At 52.4% G+C, this 19229-nt stretch overlaps 1 protein-coding gene across 1 annotated transcript; it reads left to right on the top strand.

Moving 5' to 3' along the window:
- The first annotated feature begins 16372 nt into the window (after positions 1–16372).
- LOC144108242 (uncharacterized) lies at positions 16373–17661 on the top strand. Its single transcript, XM_077641519.1, has one exon. The coding sequence runs from the start codon at positions 16489–16491 to the stop codon at positions 17659–17661; it is 1173 nt and encodes a 390-aa protein (XP_077497645.1). The 5' UTR covers positions 16373–16488.
- The last annotated feature ends 1568 nt before the right edge of the window (positions 17662–19229 follow it).

Here is a 19229-nt window from a genome sequence, read left to right as displayed (position 1 = left end):
TTCCGCGCTATCGTTTCTAGCACATAAACACTACACCGACATGGTGAATTCGGAGAAAGCAGAAAGGTCTCCTACCTTACTGGTTGCTCTCTGCCCCGGTGATCTCGTCGTCCTCCGTCGTGACGACAGGCTCCTCGATGCGGACGAATTGAGCTCTGGATCTCTCAGCAGCTCGCTTACTTCTGCCTCGTTTGACTGGCTTGACTTGGTCGCCTGGTTACTTTTCAGCAGCTCGCTGACTCGAACCCGTTCGATGTGGACGCCTGGTTCTTTTCAGCAGCTCGCTGACTCGAACCCTCGATGGCTTGTTGTTGCCCGGCTCCTTCAGCTCCTAGCTGACTTGAGCCTCCGACGTCCTCTCGAACTCGACCCGTGATCCCGAAGCTTTCAACGTCAGTCTTGCGACGCAGCTTCACGTTTTCTCCTTTAGGACAAACAGCTTGTCCACCGACTTGTTCTTCTCACCTTCCGTCCAATGCCTTGAGTAGAAAGAATTTGCGATCCTGTGTCGACTGCGCCAGTAGAGATCCTGTGTCGACTGTGCCACTTGAGATCCTGTCGACTGCGCCAGTTGAGTTTCCCCCTCCCGGTGGCGATGAGAGGAAACTACTTGATGATGAAATCGGGGTTTCTTGATGACCCGGTGGTTCTACTCGCAAACATTCACATTACTCAAGGAAAGGAGAAGGTTAACTATTTATTTACAACATAGGTAAAAAAACGAGAAGAAACAAAGCAAGGAGAAAACTATTTACATGACTGAATCGTGGATCAGACGAATTCAGCCCCCGCTCAACCCAGAGCGCTTGGTTTTAAACCCTTTGTCTCCGCCCTTAGCGGGGACAGCAACCAATAAGATAACAAACGACCCATCTCGTTAATCAGTGGTTAGGGAAAGGAAAACAAGGTCCGCCCACTGATCAGAGATTGGGGAAAAAGTACGGATTAAACATTTGGGAAAGGAGAGGTTGCAATCAAATAGACAAACAACACAAATGCGACTTCCGTTCCCCACGCCACCCACGGCACCACAGACGCTAGAAACATGTGCCGACGAGGCGATGACTCAGGTTGTTGACAGCAACAAAGAGAAGACAGTCGTTAAGGGAAGTAGACAGTCGTTACAGGAATAGTGGGTTTCCGGTCACCCGGCTAATACTCAGCCGTATCTCGTGCGCCCCCGAAACCTCGTCAGCCCCTTAACAACCACATGTCGACAGCTGTACTTGTTTAGCGTTTTTCCCGGCGGGTCATTCCCGTGACGGCGCGGCGTAAACGAGGACCTCCGCTGCACGAAGGGGAGGCAGGGACAGGACGGGCCCCTTTGTTGGGGACTTCCGACCCCGCTGGAGTGGCCTTCCTTGCGAACACAAGGCCAACGAGTTCGCAGAAAGGTCAGCGAACTCCACACCCACATTCTTCCGGCTTCCAGCCTCAGCGACAGCTATAGGCCTGACACTGCATTCACCTGACGTCCGCGTGAGTTGGTCAACAGCGCCTGACCGCATGGGAAGTGATCACTATCCGATTTTTGTGTTTGCTGCCGACTTTCGTATGCATGGTCCTAAAATTAGCAATGTGATCAACCGGGACAAGAACAGAGAGCACCTTGAACGTGTTTCTGGTGATGTTGACAAAATTATTTCTAGTAAGCTAGCGGCAACTATGGCGGTCAAGTTACCTGATCATTTTCAGGCCCCAGATTTAAAACTCAGGAACCTTTGCGCAGCGAGAAGGGCGCAGCGCCAACTCGTGCGGAAGAAGGACGACAGGAAACTGATGACGACCTTTAATAGGCGGAATTTTACTATTCTACGGCACACGAACAAGCTGTACAGGTCGCAATGGGCCTCATTCTGTGCTAGTTTGACTGCGTTCTCACCGATGAAGAGAATATAGCGAGTTATTGGCAGCCTTGCTGGAGAATCTCGCCCTTCGAAGGCTTTTAATGCTCTTGCAATACGCAATTAAAACCTATTGCGTGCTTGGAAGAGGAATTTGCAGACGCACTCGTACGCGCTGATTCTGGAATAGACATATATACACCACCTGCTTCCTCTAGGTCAATCATGGACGTCACGTTCACGCTTCGCGAGCTTCAGACTGCGCTCAGTGGCCTGCGGCGCCGGTGTGCACCAGGTCCCGACGGCATCACCAATCAAATGCTGAATAATCTGCCCTTGCAACTCCGAAAGGAGCTCCTCAACTTCATCAATCGAGTTTGGGAGACTGGCGATGTTCCTCCGTCATGGAAGGTGGCACATGTTGTTCCAGTACTGAAGCCTGGCAGAGACATGACAGACCTTGCCTCGTATCGCCCTGTGTCATTGACATCATGTGTAGCTAAGTTGATGGAGAAGCTGGTAAATGAACGCTTATCATGGTGGCTTGAGGACAGCAAGGCATTGCCGTCATGTATGACAGGATTCCGCCGAGGTCTTACTTCCCAAGATAGCGTCTTAGACTTGGTCAGTCACATTGAACACCAGAGAGCTTTCGGCCTTTCACCTTAGCCATTTTTCTTGACGTTGCGAAAGCTTACGACAGCGTGCTTCAGCGCTCTATTCTAAACAGTTTGCAAGGCATGGGTATGCAGGGCAATATGTTAAGATTCATTTACAAGTTTATAAGTGATCGCGCGGTTCGTGTACGGTTAAGGAGTACGTTAAGCACCGAAAGGGTTCTATCACGAGGTGTGCCTCAAGGAAGTGTTCTTTCCCCCACGCTCTTTAACGCCGTAATGGCTGGCCTTCCCGATTCGTTGAAAAAAGTTGCAGGCAAGTGCGTATGTCAGTTTATGCTGACGACATCTGTATTTTCATTACTGGCTACAAACACAAGCGATTAGCCCTGATAGCTCGACAGGCTCTACTTTCGGCACAAGCTTACCTTCAAGGTGTGGGCTTGTCCCTGTCAGTGTGAAACTCAGGCTTTTTTCTCTTTCCAGGTGTAGGAAGACGTCAAGCGCGGTTGAAGATAGACCTCGGTCATTCTTGCATCCGTCAATTCAATCACACACGTTTCCTGGGCGTGATTATTGACTCCCGTCTACAGTGGCTAAAAGCTGTAGACGCGATTTTTTCGTCTATTTCTCTTCTCAATGTGATCCGTAGAATTGCACGTGAGCAATGGGGAAACCATCCTTCTTCAATGGTCAAACTTCATGAAACGCTGGTGGTCAGTCGCATAATGTATCAATTACCTTTAATTTCCCCCTCGGCATCACAAATTGAACGTCTCGAAGTTGTCCACAGAAATGGCCTAAGAAGAGCCATTGGAGTTCCCCTGGCGGCTGCGAACAAGGCAGTACTTCATGAGTCCCTATAAAAGCCCTTAGCCTTATCGCTTCTCAGAGACTACTAATGCATCTTGACCGCCTAGGAGAGACGGTAGCTGGGCGATCCCTTCTTCAGCGGCTCTGCAAGAGATATGAGTCGAAGGCTTACTTGGCACTCAATACTCTTAGTTCTTTAGGCATTAATGTCCGAAGGCAAAGGAAACGGTTGAAACCCCCCTGGTCTTTTCCGACCCTCGACTGTAAGGTCACAATTTTTCTTGTGAGTGCAAAGCGCAGCTCTTCTTTGGCAGCAACGCGTTCGCTTGTACTGGAACACTTGGAAACAGAGTATGCCTGCCATCTTCAAATTTTCACGGATGGTTCTGTGGACAAGGTCAAACAAGCTAGCGCAGCGGCTTTTTACATTCCTTCTTTGGAGTGTAAGTGGTCCGTACGCTGTACTGCTGTCGTATCCTCCACAACGGCTGAAAGTGTTGTTATTGAGCCGGCTTTACGGAAGTTAGGGTCTTGTCCGCCTCAACCTGTTGTCATCCCAATTGATTCAAAATCTGCCCTTCAGTGGTTAAAGCGCGAATTCCCTAATGACGCCTTGTCTTTCCGCGCTTGGTGCAGAATTTGCACAGCAGAGGCTTTACATTTCCAATGGGTGCCCTCTCACATAGGAATCAACGGTAATGAGGTGGCAGACAGTCTCGCCCATAAAGCTCTCTCAAGGATTCCATCAAAAATGTACCTCAAGATGGAAAAAGTCTCTGCAGGAAAACGGTGCTCGATCACTTTAGCACCGTGTGGAGTGCGTCCCACAAGCCATGTGTGACCAAGGGACTGAGAAGATCTCAGGCGACCCTTCTACATAGAATTCGCACGGCCTCTGCTCGCACTCCTGCATAGATGCATAAGACCGGCATAGCATCGTCTCTGCTATGCTCTTTATGTGGTGTGTGCGTGGATATCGAACATTATATTATTACTGCCCAGAGTACAACGCGGAAAGGCATGTGATGTTCGCTTCCTTCAAGAAGACAGGAACCCGTCACTGCACAGTTCAGGGCATTGTCTACCCGAGTGGAAACCAGACATGCAGAAGGGAGGCTGCACGCTTTCTTTTAACATTTCTGCAGGACTCGGATCTTGTTTCTAAATGGTGACAGCCGGAACGGACAATGGCCTACTGTGATCGAATGTGTGCGTAGATGGTGTTTTCCGGAGTGAACTACGTTATACTGTGAGTGAATGTGTGTATGGATTGTGGCACTACAATGGCTTATGTTCTACTGTGACTGAATATGTGCATAGATGGTGACTTCTGGAGTGGACTGTGATGTGGATTGTGTGATTGATTATGTGCATGGATGGTGACTGCGGGAGAGAATGTGTGCTATCATAAGAGACTCTGCGCATAGCGGGGTAGCTGCGACATTGTTAATATAGAAGGGACGCTGCGGTGGAGCAATTGCCGGCAGATAAAGCAAGGCTAACCCCACCTGTAGCATTCTACATCGCAACTCAACTCAACTCATGTTGAGTTGGAGCTGCCGTTCCTCTTAGAACCACCTGCGCCGGTTATGCAGCGTCTCTGTACTGCCGAGTTCACCCGCCTACCACCTGCAGCTGCTACTTACGTTTTGTTTAAATCTGTTCCACCTCTTCCCAACGGCCAGTATGTCATCACTCTTGCCCTTTATTTGCCCGTCACAAAGAATGCTGCCTTTGCACACAAAGTTGTCACAGTATCGGCAAAAAGCGCATGTCTGCCTGTTCTCAACTTCAGTAAGCAAGTCCAGACGCTTCCTCAAGGCATGTGCCTCGCCACGCTGTCCCCGACCGGCGAGTACGTGATCTCCGCAGTCACAAACGGTGTATCGCCCTCTTCGGACGGTCATTTCACAGCTATTTCGAGACCTGACCATTATGCCAATATGATCGGTTCCGATCTCTCCGTAGACCAGGCACAGACGCTTACCAATTTACTGGCATCCTTTCAAAACATACTTGATTTCAATGACTGCCTTTTAGCGCCTACGACTATTGTGCAGCATCGTATCAACACCGGTGACGCCGCTCCTCAGCACCGCCGGCCTTACAGGGTGTTCAGTTCCGAACGCCAAGTGATACAATAGGAAGTCGAAAAGATGCTCGCTAAGGACATCATTGAACCGTTCTCCACTCTTTGGGCCTCCCCGGTCGTCCTTGTCAAAAAGAAGGACGGCATTTGGCGATTCTGCGTTGATTACCGCCCCCTGAACCGCATCACAAGAAGAGACGTGTACCCACTCCCAAAGATCGATGACGCTCTCGACAGCCTCGACGGACATCACTATTCTTCCATTGATCTTCGTTCCTGTTATTGGCAAATCGCCGTTGATGAGCAGGACCGCGAAAAAACAGCTTGTGCCACACCTGACGGTTTATACCAGTTCAGAGTCATGGCATTCCGACTTTGTAATGCACCATCTACCTTCGAAAGGATTATGGACTCGCTCCTCCGGGAATTTAAGAGGGCTACGTGTATGTGCTACATCGACGATGTTGTCTTCTCGCCCACATTTTCCTCGCAACTTGAACGTCTCAGCAATAGCCAGACCGTATTTCGTACGGCTGGGCTACAGCTCAACTCGTCCAAAGGCCGATTCGGCCGCCGGCAACTCACCATTCTTGGACATCACGTCGACGCCTGCGGCGTACGTCCTGATCCCGCTAAAATTGAAGCGGTGCGACACTTTCCTCGTACACAGTCCCTGATAGACGGGCTCAGTTTTCTTGGGCTGCATTCCTACTTTCGCCGCTTTATTCAAGAATTTGCCCTTATCGCTCATCCCCTCACTGACCTAGTGAAGACCGACGCCGAGTTTACCTGGGGCCCTGATTAACAAAATGCGTTTTCCACGCTTGTTCGCCTGCCGACGTCATCACCGACACTGGCACATTTTGATCCCGCGGCCGCTACTGAACTCAGCACAGACGCCTGGGGCTACGGGATCGGAGCAGTGCTCGCACAATGCTCCCGGGGCCCAGACCGCGTCGTTGCGTATGCTAGCCGCCTGCTTTCACCTGCCCAGCGAAATTAATCGATTACCGAACGGGAGTGCATCGCCCTGATGTGGGCTGTAGCTAAAATTCCGGCCATACTTGTTCGGGAGTGCTTTTTCTGTTGTCACGAACCACCATGCCCTTTGCTGGCTGTACTCGCTGAAAGACCCCCCCCCCCCCCGGGGGGGGTCTTGGCCGCTGGGCGCTACGCCTTCAGGAGTGTTCGTACACTGTTGTGTGCAAGTCTGGACGTCTTCATCAAGACACTGACTGCCTGTCTCGGTACCCTGTGGAGCCACCTGATCTCAGTATCACTGACGATATCCCTTTCCTGTTTGGCATTTCTGATCTACACAACATCGCCGAGGAACAGCGCAAGGACCCATATCTTCAAACCATCATCGAGAGCCTCAGCTCTAGAAGCTCGAAGCGCTCCCTGCAGCTTTTCGATACCAAAAATGGCATCCTCTATCGCCACGACTTCCGTCCTGATGGGCCCTCCCACCTTCTAGTCATTCCCCAGCAGCTGTGCTCTTCTATAATCGCAGAACTCCATGACCTGCCTGCAGTTGGACACCTTGGTGTGGCAAGAACCTACGACCGGATACGGCGCCGCTTCTTTTGACCTGGCTTATACCGTACAATTCAGCGTTACGCCACCACTTGCGACCTCTGTAAACGCAGGGAGAAACCTTCGGCACCACCTCCTGGTCTTCTGCACCCTATATACATGCCCGTGGAGCAGTTCCACCGTGTAGTCCTCGACCTCCTTGGACCATTCCCGACCTCGGAATCCGGAAATAGTTGGGTCGCAGTAGCCACCGACTATGCCACTCGGTACGCGCTATCGCCCGTGCATTGCCTACAAGCTGCGCGACCGATGGCGCTGACTTCCTTTTTCACAATCTTATTCTGCAACCTGGTGCCCCTTGTAAGTTACTCGCGGAGCACGAACGCTATTTCATGTCTCCACTTGTTGTTGACGTCCTGCGCTCATGTTCAACCAAGCACAAGATTGCCACAGCATACCACCCGCAGACGAACGGGTTAACCGAGCGTTTGAACCGGACATTAACAGACATGTTGTCTATGTACGGCTGCCCCGACCACAAAGGCTGGGATCTCGCCTTGCCCTATGTGACGTTCGCTTACAACACCTCCCGGCATGACACAACTGTTTACTCTTCGTTCTATCTCTTATATGGGAGACACGCCGTCCTGCCTTTGGACACACTTGTCTCATCCGTTGACCGTCCCGTCACCGCCTACGCCCGTGACGCCATTGTTCAAGCTGCAGACGCTCGCCAAGTCGCCCGTAGTCGGCTGAAAGCGTCCCAGCAAGCACAGAATTATCTGTACGACAATTGCCATCGCCATGTCACCTGCGAATCGGGGTCGCTCGTTCTTCTGTGGTCTCCTTTCCGCCGCGTCAGTCTCTCTAAGAAACTTTTGTCCCCCTACCATGGCCCTTATCGTGTCACCGACGTCACGTATGAAGTTGCTCCTCATACGCCTGCATCCTCATCAAGTCGACCACCCACCGATATTGTTCACGTCATGCGCCTCAAGCCCTACCACGTCGCTTCTCGACCACCGGCGTAACGCCGAGAAGGCGCTCGTGCCGCCGGGAGTCATGTTACGACGAAGTGGCAGTGGAAGACGAAGTAGCCTCTCGCGTGAAAGGACGAACGAAGAAGAGGAGGTTAATGCAGCTCCCTGTTCGTGTTGGTGCTCCCTGCTAGGAACTCTTTAATCTAACCCCCAGCACTTGTAATTAAATGTAAATAGTATTTCCCCGCAACAATATTAAGTCACACTTAAAATTCAATTATCAAGTGTGCAGTATCGTTCAACTGACGAAACACAGTCGCTTTCCCTTGCTTGTGGCGCGAAAACGTTGCCTGTGTGCTTGTGTTCAACTGGGCCCTCTTTCGCTTGCCGATGTCAAGGACACGTGACATAATTCAAAAACCCCGACTTCTGCAAACGTAACTAATAACATTAGTTTGCTCTGAGCGGCCACGCCACAACTCGTAAACCATTTTCATTTCCACTTCCAATGCTGCACTCATTCTCGTCGACATGCTCATGCGTTGCCCACTGACTGGTTTCGGGACGCTTCTGAGGCAGATGCTGCTGGCTTCGCACAGGGCGTCGTTTTAGTCCTGCTCAAAGGGCAATAAGGAGCATCGTCCTTATATATTTACTGCATTTACGCAATTCTAATGCCAGATTTTTAAAAATTATAATGCGGCCTCTAAATGGCACGAGCGCTACTACGAGAGCAGACATCCAATGTAGGCCACGCGGAACCATTGCGTAGTTTGGTCAAATTCCCAGAATGTGCTGCATATAACGGCTGACGCCATAAATAAGGACACAACAATTTTGCATATTGCCACACTACTCACATTCTGCCAGCGCCGCCATGCGGCCGAGCGGCATTACTGGGCTCGTGTGGGAGCGAAGAAGAGGACGTTCCCGTTCGAACGCGCGCTGCTGGGTTTCTGGCCTTCGCATTAAAAAAAGCCCTTTTTTCGTGCCGCCCTACGTTTGTCGGCGACATTTTGGTGGAGGTGCTGGGTATCGTTCCATGAACGCTCACCCCGAGGGCAACTCTGACGCTGATCAGCGACGCTTGGACACAACACCCGTCCACAAAGCGAGCCGCCGCCTGCGAGGCCTACAACCCGAGTTCGGCCAACTGACAGCGCCGGTAAGGGCCATGACATCCACCGCGGCTAGCCAGACAAGTCAGCACTCCGGGAGTGCCCCGCCATTTGTCCTTCACGCACCTCGAACGCCGCCACCGTTCCACGGGGACAGGTTCGAGGACGTCGAAGACTGGTTGGCCAGCTTTGACCGAGTGGCGGGTTTCAATGAGTGGGACGGCGAGCGGAAGCTGCGCAACGTCTACTTTGCGCTGCAGGACTCGGCCAAAACGTGGTTTGAGAACCACGAAGCTTCCTCTACCACCTGGGAGGCTTTTCGTCGAGAGCTGCTAGCGACATTTACCAGCAGCGAAAGAAAAGAGAAAGCGGAAATCGCCCTGCGCTCGAGATCACAGCAGCCGAACGAGGGCGTCGCGATGTTCATCGAGGACATGACGCGACTGTTCAACCGGGCCGACCCTGCTATGCCCGAAGCCCAGAAGGTACGACACTTACTGCGTGGTGTAAAAAAGCAGCTGTTTGCCGGACTGGTCCGTGACCCCCCACGAACAGTGTCCGACTTCACCAAGGAGGGAATGGGTATCGAGCGCTCTTTACAGGAACGGGGCGCCCACTACGGACGTCAGGCTACTGTAGCAGCCTCTTCCCAGTCCCAGTACACGCCTACGTCGCTGCCCGGCGAGGACCTTCGGGAACTTGTAAGAAGCCTGGTGCGCGAGGAACTGGCGAAACTTCGCTTTGAAGCTCCACAGGTCGGCGTCGCTACCTTTACGGACGTGGTCCGCGAAGAAATCCGACGAGTTGTGCAGCCACCCCCAGCTCCACACCCGGCGCCCTCCGTTATGACGTACAGCGAGGCGCTACGAAGTCCCGGGCCAGCGATGCGAGCCTTTTCCCCCATCGCTCCTGTGCAATACCTGCAGGAGCCAATCGCAACAGCACCCCCTCCGTGCCGCAGGAGTTCAGGCCCCCCGTGAGCAAAGCGCACGTTTGGCGTGCGCCAAACAATCGGCCGCTCTGTTACCACTGCGGAGAGCCTGGCCATATCCTCCGACACTGCCCCTACCGCAGGATGGGTTTAAGGGGGTTTTCACCTGACTCACCTCGACCACGCTACGGTGAAAGACCACGGGATATCGAACAGTACTTGGCTGAAAACGTGCAATCTTCGACCTCGCAGCGACGCCAGTCCCGATCGCCATCCCCAAGGCGGTTCTCTTCGCCCGGCCGCCCGTCATCCTCTGGCCAGTTCAGAGGTACGTCCACACGTCGGGAAAACTGAAGACGGCGTCCTCTGGGGGTAGGACCGCCGCTGCCGCAGACAGTGAACAGCCTCCATCCGACGATTTTATGCGACGACCCCACCCGCCGACCTTAAAGACGATCCCACCGCCGACCTCACCGACGACCTCAGCGACGACCCCATCGACGACGGCACCAAAAACCTCGCCGACAAATTGTCAAACAATTGTTTCCGCCGCCGAAATTCTTGTTGCCGCCGATGGCTATGACGTATCTGCACTCGTCGATACCGGAGCCGACTTTTCTGTCATGAGTAGTAACCTAGCCGCAACCCTCAGAAAGGTTCTAACACCTTGGCATGGGCCGCAGATACGCACAGCTGGTTGCCATGTGGTAACGCCGGTTGGCGTCTGCACCAGCCGTATAAAGATCCGTGGTGCAACTTTCACTGGCTCCTTCGCCGTGCTACGAGAGTGCTCTAAAGAACTGATTCTCGGCATGGACTTCCTTAAAGAGTATGGGGCGGTCATCAGCTTGCACGAGCAATTGGTATCGTTTTCGACACAGCGAGCCGTTGATACCGACCCCGAGGCGCACAGAGCACCATTACGCATCTCTGATGACCACACAACGATACCGCCGAGAGCAAGCAAGTTTGTCACAGTCCAGTGTGATACCAGCTCCGGTACTCGGGGCATTGCCGAAGCGAATATGTCGCTGCTACTGTCTCGGCAAGTTTGCGTTGCTCGCGCCCTTGTCGACCTTGTTCACGCGCGTACCTCGCTCTTGGTGACCAACTTTAGTTGTGAACCCCAACATTTGACGAAAAACACGGTGATTGCCCATTTTGAAGAACTTGGCGAACATGCCGGCCAAAGTGCCTTATCAACAACGGCTCCCGAAATAGCTGAACAGGACACTGCAACAGCCATTAGGACCGACGTGAACCCTCACCTTCTGACCAATCAGAAACGCCGCGTGGAAAGCCTTATTGACTCTTTCCGCGACTGATTTGCATCAACATCCAAGGTTCGCCAGACGCAAATAACTAAGCACCGTATTATCGTCGACAGTGACCAGAGACCGCTATGTCAGCGTCCTTATCGTGTTTCGTCGAAGGAGCGCGATGCTATTCGCCGCCAAGTTGCCGAAATGCTCCACGACGACGTCATACAACCATCGACGAGCCCCTGGGCGTCACCTGTTGTTCTCGTCGCAAAGAAGGACGGCAGCCTACGGTTCTGTGTAGATTATAGACACCTCAAAAACGTTACCAAAAAAGATGTCTATCCACTGCCGCGCATTGATGACTCATTAGACCGCCTCCGCCATGCTACCTACTTTTCGTCACTCGACCTTCGTAGCGGTTATTGGCCAATCGAGGTCGACGAACGTGACCGAGAAAAGACCGCCTTCGTTACTCCTGACGGACTGTACGAATTTAAGGTGCTTCCTTTCGGCTTGTGTTCAGCCCCTGCGACGTTCCAACGTATGATGGACACCGTACTAACTGACCTGAAGTGGCAGTCCTGCCTTGTCTATCTCGACGACGTTGTGATTTTCTCCGACACGTTCGAGGAGCACCTGAAACGTTTGCGTGCCGTCTTCGAAGCAATTCGTTCTGCGGGTCTGTCTCTCAAGCCTGAAAAATGCCACTTCGCATTTCGGGAGCTCAAGTTTCTTGGCCACATTGTGAGCGCTCAGGGCGTTAGCCCCGACCCAGAAAAGACCGCCGCCGTTGCTGCATTTCCCCAGCCAACCGATAAACGAAGCTTGCGGCGTTTCCTGGGGCTTTGCGCCTATTATCGGAGGTTCGTTCAAAACTTCTCCAAGCTCGCAGAGCCGCTGACTCGCCTGACAAAAGACTCCGAACCCTTTTCTGGGGCCAAGATCAGGAAAAAGCTTTCATAGAGCTTAAGGCCCGCCTCCAATCTACGCCTATCCTTGCCCACTTCGACGGGCAGGCCGACACGGAACTGCACACAGATGCCAGCAATGTGGGCCTCGGTGCGGTGATTGTGCAGTGGCAAGACGGTGTTGAACGCGTGATCGTATACGCAAGTCGCACTTTGTCCCGTTCCGAAGTGAATTATTCCACAACGAAAAAGGAGTGTCTCGCTGTTGTGTGGGCAATCACAAAATTTCGCCCATACCTGTACGGCCGCCCGTTTCGAGTCGTCAGCGATCATCACTCCTTGTGCTGGCTTGCGAACCTCAAAGATCCATCGGGGCGACTTGCACGGTGGAGCCTTCGGTTGCAAGAGTTCGACGTCGCCATCGTGTATAAGTCGGGTCGGCAACATAGCGATGCAGACTGTCTCTCCCGAGCTCCTCTTCCGTGCCCATCAGATGAGTCCGACGACGTTTCTGCTTTCCTCGGCGCTGTCACCACATCCGACCTTGCCCACCACCAGAGGGCCGACTGCCAACTGCTGCCTCTAATCGAGTACCTCGAAGGAACCGCTCCGTCTCCGCCCAGACTCTTCTCGCGCGGACTTTCGTCGTTTTGCTTGATAGATGGAGTCCTCTACAAGAAAAACTACGGTCCGACCGACACTGCGTATCTCCTCGTTTTCCCAACCGTGCTTCGTAAGGAAGTTCTCGCTGCATGCCACGACGACATTTCTTCTGGCCACCTTGGTTTTTCCAGAACATTGGGACGCCTCCGCCACAAGTACTACTGGCCACGGCTTGCTGCGGTCGTCCTACGCTACGTTCGAACCTGCCGTGAGTGTCAACGACGGAAGGTACCACCGACAAAACCGGCCGGCCTTCTGAAGCCAATTGATCCACCGCAAATCCCATTCCAACAAGTCGGCATGGACTTACTGGGCCCATTCCCGGTGTCCTCCATGGGAAACCGGTATATTGTTGTTGCCACGGACTACCTAAGCCGCTATTGTGAAACCAAGGCTCTTCCCCGTGGCACCGCGGTTGAAATTGCACAGTTCTTTGTTCACCACATCGTGCTTCGCCACGGCGCCCCCGTGGTTGTATTAACTGACCGGGGAACCGCGTTTACGTCGGCACTTACACACGAGGTCCTCCGTCTTAGTGGCACCAGTCATAGAAAAACGACTGCTTACCATCCTCAAACGAATGGACTTACTGAGAGGCTGAACAAGACCATCACAGATATGATGTCTATGTATGTCGACGCTGACCATCGCAACTGGGACGAAATACTTCCCTACATCACGTTTGCGTACAACACCGCCCTCCAAGAAACGACGCGCTTCACCCCCTTCCGTTTGGTGTATGGCCGAGATGCCCTGACCATGCTTGACGCCATGCTGCTCCCGGATTGTACCCCCTCGTCTGTCCCAGGCGCTGACCTATTCGTTCGCGATGCAGCAGCCGCTCGCCACCTTGCTCGACAACGCATTCGCCACCAGCAGACAACTGACGCCCGGCGTTACAACCTCCGCCACAGGGAGGTGATTTACCAACCCGGCTAGCACGTCTGGGTATGGAGCCCTATACGTGTGCGCGGTCACTCTGAAAAGCTTCTGCGGCGCTACTTCGGTCCCTACGAGGTGCTACGTCAACTCAGCGATGTGAACTATGAAGTGTACCCGCAAGGAGTTGTCCGGTCTTCTCGCCCGCCCAAGTCTGAAGTCGTCCACGTGTCCCGCATGAAACCGTATTACGCCCGTTAGCCCCTTCCGGAGTTCACATTCAGTGCTGCCACCACACGCCATCGCACTTTCGGTGTCACCACACTCTTTATCCCCCTTGCCGGAGGCATCGAGGTGATGCCTCTTGAAAGGAGGGGGGCAATGCCACACTACTCACATTCTGCGAGCGCCGCCATGCGGCCGAGCGGCATTACTGGGCTCATGTGGGAGCGAAGAAGAGGACGTTCCCGTTCGAACGCGCGCTGCTGGGTTTCTGGCCTTCGGATTAAAAAAAAGCCCTTTTTTCGTGCCGCCCTACGTTTGTCGGCGACAATATTTTGGCACTGCTTCTCGAGGAAAGGGTATCTCTACGTCTGTAAGATAGTTTTTCATCCTAGCTGCGCTGCCTTCTCTGGACATCAGTATGAATTATATTTGTATTGGCTATGGTTTTGCTCCTATGCGCGCGATTTAAGGACGACACTGAACTGGACTGCGATCAATCCGGCCAGGCTGTTTAAAAAATGCATTGCAAGCTGTCAATGCAAGCAAATCACGTTCTCCCTTCGAGTGGCTAAGGCACTAAACACGGGAACTAAACACGTGCTATCATTGCAATATGAGGCTGATCTCGCCGGCTACTTTAGCTTCCCGCTGGCCTTTGTTCCCGCTGAAACGTTACAGTCATGGCCCTTGTTGAGCACAGCGCGGCACTGAATTGCGCTTCTGAATCCGCACACGCGGGCCGTGGAGTCTTGTTAACGCTGCATGATGGCGATGCAAGGAAGACCAACTTTTCCGTCATCGCCAGACACCCTGGAGCAGGCGTGGCCAGCTTCCGATCAGCCCTACAGTCTCTCCTCGAACGGCTACTGATGCCGGTAGAGAATCAACTGGGCTCTTTCTGCGCCAACTTTACTTCCTCACTTCCAGCGCAGCCAGAATTCAGTGAAATGCGGCTTTCGAGCTGTTAACTCGGGATGCAAAACGTCTGGCAGCATTACTTGCCTGTTCTTCAACGTAAGAAAAGGTACCGGGGGTTTTTGTTAGCGAATTTTGTTTCCATTTTGTGATGACATCATGTGCTCTTGCATGACGGCACGGTCATGCCCGGACATATGTTCACATTGCGCCATTGCTGACAGGCGGACGGCATGTATATATTTCAGTGCAGACTTCACCCACTACCAGAAGAATTAGTTTTTCCCGCACGTGTTTGTGTGACGTAAATGTGAAGTTCATTCCTTGTTTAGGTGTATAAGTGGCGTTGAGCAAGTGTTGAAAATTCCATCTAGGCCGATTGCGTAATCCGGCCAGTGGAACTGTCCAGTGACTGTGCACAAAGTTCCGTGCGCATCAGTATTAAGGCGCCTAGTCCGTAACTTGCGGTAATCTTTCGTACAGTCGTCAGCACATCCGTCTGCAGCACTCGAAAGGCTAGTTTCGGGCGGCATGAGCGACGCCTACCGATAACGTCTGGTTTGAGACAGCCTGACTTAGAGCATGCTTTGCCACACTCACGACCCTGCATTTTGCTCATTCGCCGCGCCGGTCCGTAGCCACGGTTGCAAACGATCAGCGGTTAAGGTGATGTAGGCCCCGGAACCAGGGCCGAGATAACACATCTCAGCTCACCCTGCGGAAAAAAAAAATTGTCTCAGATGTGATATCTCGGCTTTGGTCCCAGCGGTCTGCAGTGCCTTCACCGATGATTGTTCGCGATTGCAGATGCTGTCCAGCGTGGCGATAAGACAGAAGGCAGTGCGGTCAGTGTGGCGGCGCATGCTCTAATGCAGGCTAACCGAAACCAGGCGCTATTGGCAGGCTCGCACGTGGCTTTTGGAGCGCTTTCGACAGGCGTGCTGACGACTGCACAAGCACTGATCGTCAGATTTAGTCTGTGCCGTCCCGACATGCCGTGTGTCTCGGTGTTCTGAAACACACTTCGGACTTCTGAATACTACGTTGATGTATCATTTCATTTCTTTATTGTTTTATTGAAATACCCTTAACTTGAAGTTATCTACAAAACATTCGAGCGAAAGCTGCCAGCTCATGCTTACGCAAAGGCTGCACTGCCTACGAGGGCGCCAAGTAACTATCAGCGCGCAGCACAATGCCCATGCGCGGGTGTTGGTACTGGCTTGCTTGTCATCCCCTTGCACCTACGAGTCGCCTCTGCTTGCTTTGCTCCCGCGCGCGCCATGTTGCAGTGACAAACAAGTGGACTATATCGACTGCTGTCAAGCATAGCAAGCATATAATGCAGTCTTCTTTTAGGCCGCCAGTGGGCGCGCGCATGCATCTCCATCTGCTCTGGAGGGCGCCGCCTAGCTGCGTCAGCATCAAGTAACCGGTATCAACAGAGCGACCACGGTCACCTTTCCTCCGGAAATGCACCCTCTCTCCTGCTGTGCATATATTACCGCAACGCCTTGCGATCGCTGGCATTCGCAGTTGCTGCAGCAGTTGATCGCGGCTGAGCTGGTGATCGACGCTCTGTCGGTCTGCACGCTACTTCAGGATATTCAGTTACCAGTTGCCACATTTTGGACTTAGAGGCTGTTTCCACGGTTGTGAAGTATTCTCTGCAATCTTCTGGACAATCGCCACCATTAAGACCGCCGCAATGGCTGGTACAGAGTACACTCTGACAGGATTCGATGACTTCTCCGAGCGCCAACTCGTCGTTTTCGTCAAGCCGCTACCCGGCACCCGAGTCTGCGGTGTCTGCGGTGTGGTGCCCTTCCGCTCCGTGCTGCTGCCCTGCGGTCACGTATTGTGCCAGGTGTGCAGGGGTCAAATCCCGACGGAAGGCGGGACGTGCCCTTTGGACGGCATGGAGCTTGCAAAGGACGACATTGTCGCTCTAACCTTCAAGCAGTGTTACTTGAACCAGCACCGCGTCTTCTGCGTCGCCGGTCGTGAGCAGTGGTGCTTCGAAGGTCGGCTATGCGACCTGAAGGAACATCTGACTGAGTGCGGCAGCGACAGTTGGAGATGTCCCATATGCCAACAGTCAGTTGTACGCAGCGCTGCGGTTGAACACTGCAGGCAATGCTCGGCCGAGTCTCCTCCACGAAAGCTTGTGAGCACCCCGTCCATCTCAAGTGCCCTCGAAAAGCTTGGCGACATGAGGAAGGTTTTGGAAGGCATTCTGGAGCGGGCCTCGAGAGAGGATTTTGACAAGACTGCTGTTCTGCATGGTGTAAATTCTTTAAAGGAGCGCGTGGCTAGTCTTGAGGGTCAGTTTGCGAACATAGAGAAACAGACTAGCGGGGACCGGTGCGGCTCTCTGCTTTCAGCTCTGAAGACAGCCGCATTCACACCGGGTCCCTACCGCTCTGTCTCCAAACATGGCAACTTCATCGGAACTTGCGTCTTCCCCGATGTATACGCCGGAAACGTACCGCTGCGTAAGGGAACATCTGAAAGCAGACACAAGCTATCGAGTCAGATATGCACAGTCGCTGGCTACACTTTCAAGCTGGAGTGCTGTTTCACTCAGCTTAAGACTGGCCTTACTACAACCCTCGCTATCGCAATTTGCGAAGGCGCTTGGGATTCGTGCGTAGAATGGCCGTTCTCTAAGCAGGTCACGCTGATACTGACGCACCCTGTATGTATGGACAGAGACAAGAGGCTGCCGGTGGAGAGAATGCTTATTTTCATGGAGGGCAAGAAACCACGACGTAGATCTGTTAACTTGTACAATAATCCGGTGAAATTCAAGTGGGAGGATGTCGAGCGTCAAGGGTTCATCGCCAACAATTCGCTCTACGTGAACGTCGAGTTTGAATAACGCCCCCCGAGCCTGCCTTCCACGAAATTTGATTTCTTGATTTTGTTTTATTTTACAGTTCTGCATTGCCCGTCGGGAACCGTGTTGTGTGAAAGTTAACATCATTAGTTGCAATTTTTTCTACAAGTATTTAGGAAAAGAACATGGTGATAAAAGTGGTCCTGGCGAACACGAAATAACTCACTATTATCATTTAATTGGGAAGTGTAGACTAATGTTGTGCTGATATTTTTTTGTTCCTTGTCGCGCTAGAAACTTTTCCTCGGTGGTTGCGTTCAAGCGAAATAAAAACCTATGTTCGTGCTCTTTCACCGGCCTTCCTGTTGCTTGTGTCGCCGTTCGAAGCAGCAGATTTCCGCAAATGTGACTGGAATATCAAATAGCTCCGACCGGCCACATCACACTGCTCGACCTTTTTTTTTCCACTTCTAATGCATACTCATCTGCGTGGCAAGGCTTATCCGTCGCCCTCTCAGTGGTCTTTGAACGGTATCTAAACAAAATACAGCTAGGTTTGCGCAGCACGCCATTGTTACTTTGCTGCAAGGTGAGTAAATAGGAACGTCGTTGTTAATGCGAAAAGTTGTTCTTTTTAGTGGTTCATAATAAGTACGTTCCTGCGAATGTTGGGGGACCCGGGGTAATAGCGCGCGGGCAGCGGCGTGAGCGCCTTCGTTTCCAACATCTGCAGAGTGTCCTGCAGTCTGTATGACTGTAGAAAGGTAACTAATTTCTCATAATTAACTTTTTAACCATTACGGTTTGGCGCCTGGTTGCTATTGAATATTTGTCGGCCGTTCATAACAAGCGTATCACTGTTTCTAATTTCGAAAACTTAATTTACCTTCGTGCTGTGGCCCAGCAGATTCTGGCTATTTCCCGAAAAGAGACGCGCACTTTCCAAAAGTCTGCTCCACAAGGGCCGTCGAAAAGCTTGGCGACGTGAAGACGGCATTTCAAGGCATGCTGTAGCGGGCATCGAGTGAGTCTTTTGACAAGATTGCTGTTGTGAATTGTGTATATTCTTCAAAAGAGCGCGTGGCAGAAAGAGACTAGCGGGGACCAGTGCGGCTCGCTGCTTTCAGCTCTGAAGACAGCCGCATGCACACCGGGTCCCTACCGCTCACTTTCCAAACATGGAAACTTACTGCAACGTGCGTCTTTTAAGGCGAAAGAGTTTAATGGCTAATAGTTGTCCCTCCGTCCGAACGCGAAATCTGTCGCACTACAGCAGTCAATCAAGAGCGGTTCTGGTGTCTACCGACATATGTGAGACAGGGCTCATTTGCTTTCCTTAAAACCAGTTTTTATATCGTTACACTACCCTTACTGCGCGGTACAGGTGTCCACCGAGATATATGACACACGTAATTTCCTTTCCTTGAATTACCCAACGGTGATGGCGTCACGCCACACGGGCGATAGCGCTTCGTCGAACACTTGGTAAGGCTGCAGCACGCTCTCGCGTCCCAATCTTAAAGGCGGAGCTTAAGTGTCCTTCTGTATGGAAGCAGTTGCGCGCAATCGAGATAAGGCTGGTGGAATCTCAAAGAAAATTTATAAAGCCG

This window comes from Amblyomma americanum, chromosome 10 (assembly GCF_052857255.1).
Source record: "Amblyomma americanum isolate KBUSLIRL-KWMA chromosome 10, ASM5285725v1, whole genome shotgun sequence".
In the NCBI taxonomy this organism is placed as follows: Eukaryota; Metazoa; Arthropoda; class Arachnida; order Ixodida; family Ixodidae; genus Amblyomma; species Amblyomma americanum.
This window is presented reverse-complemented; position numbering and strand designations above follow the sequence as displayed.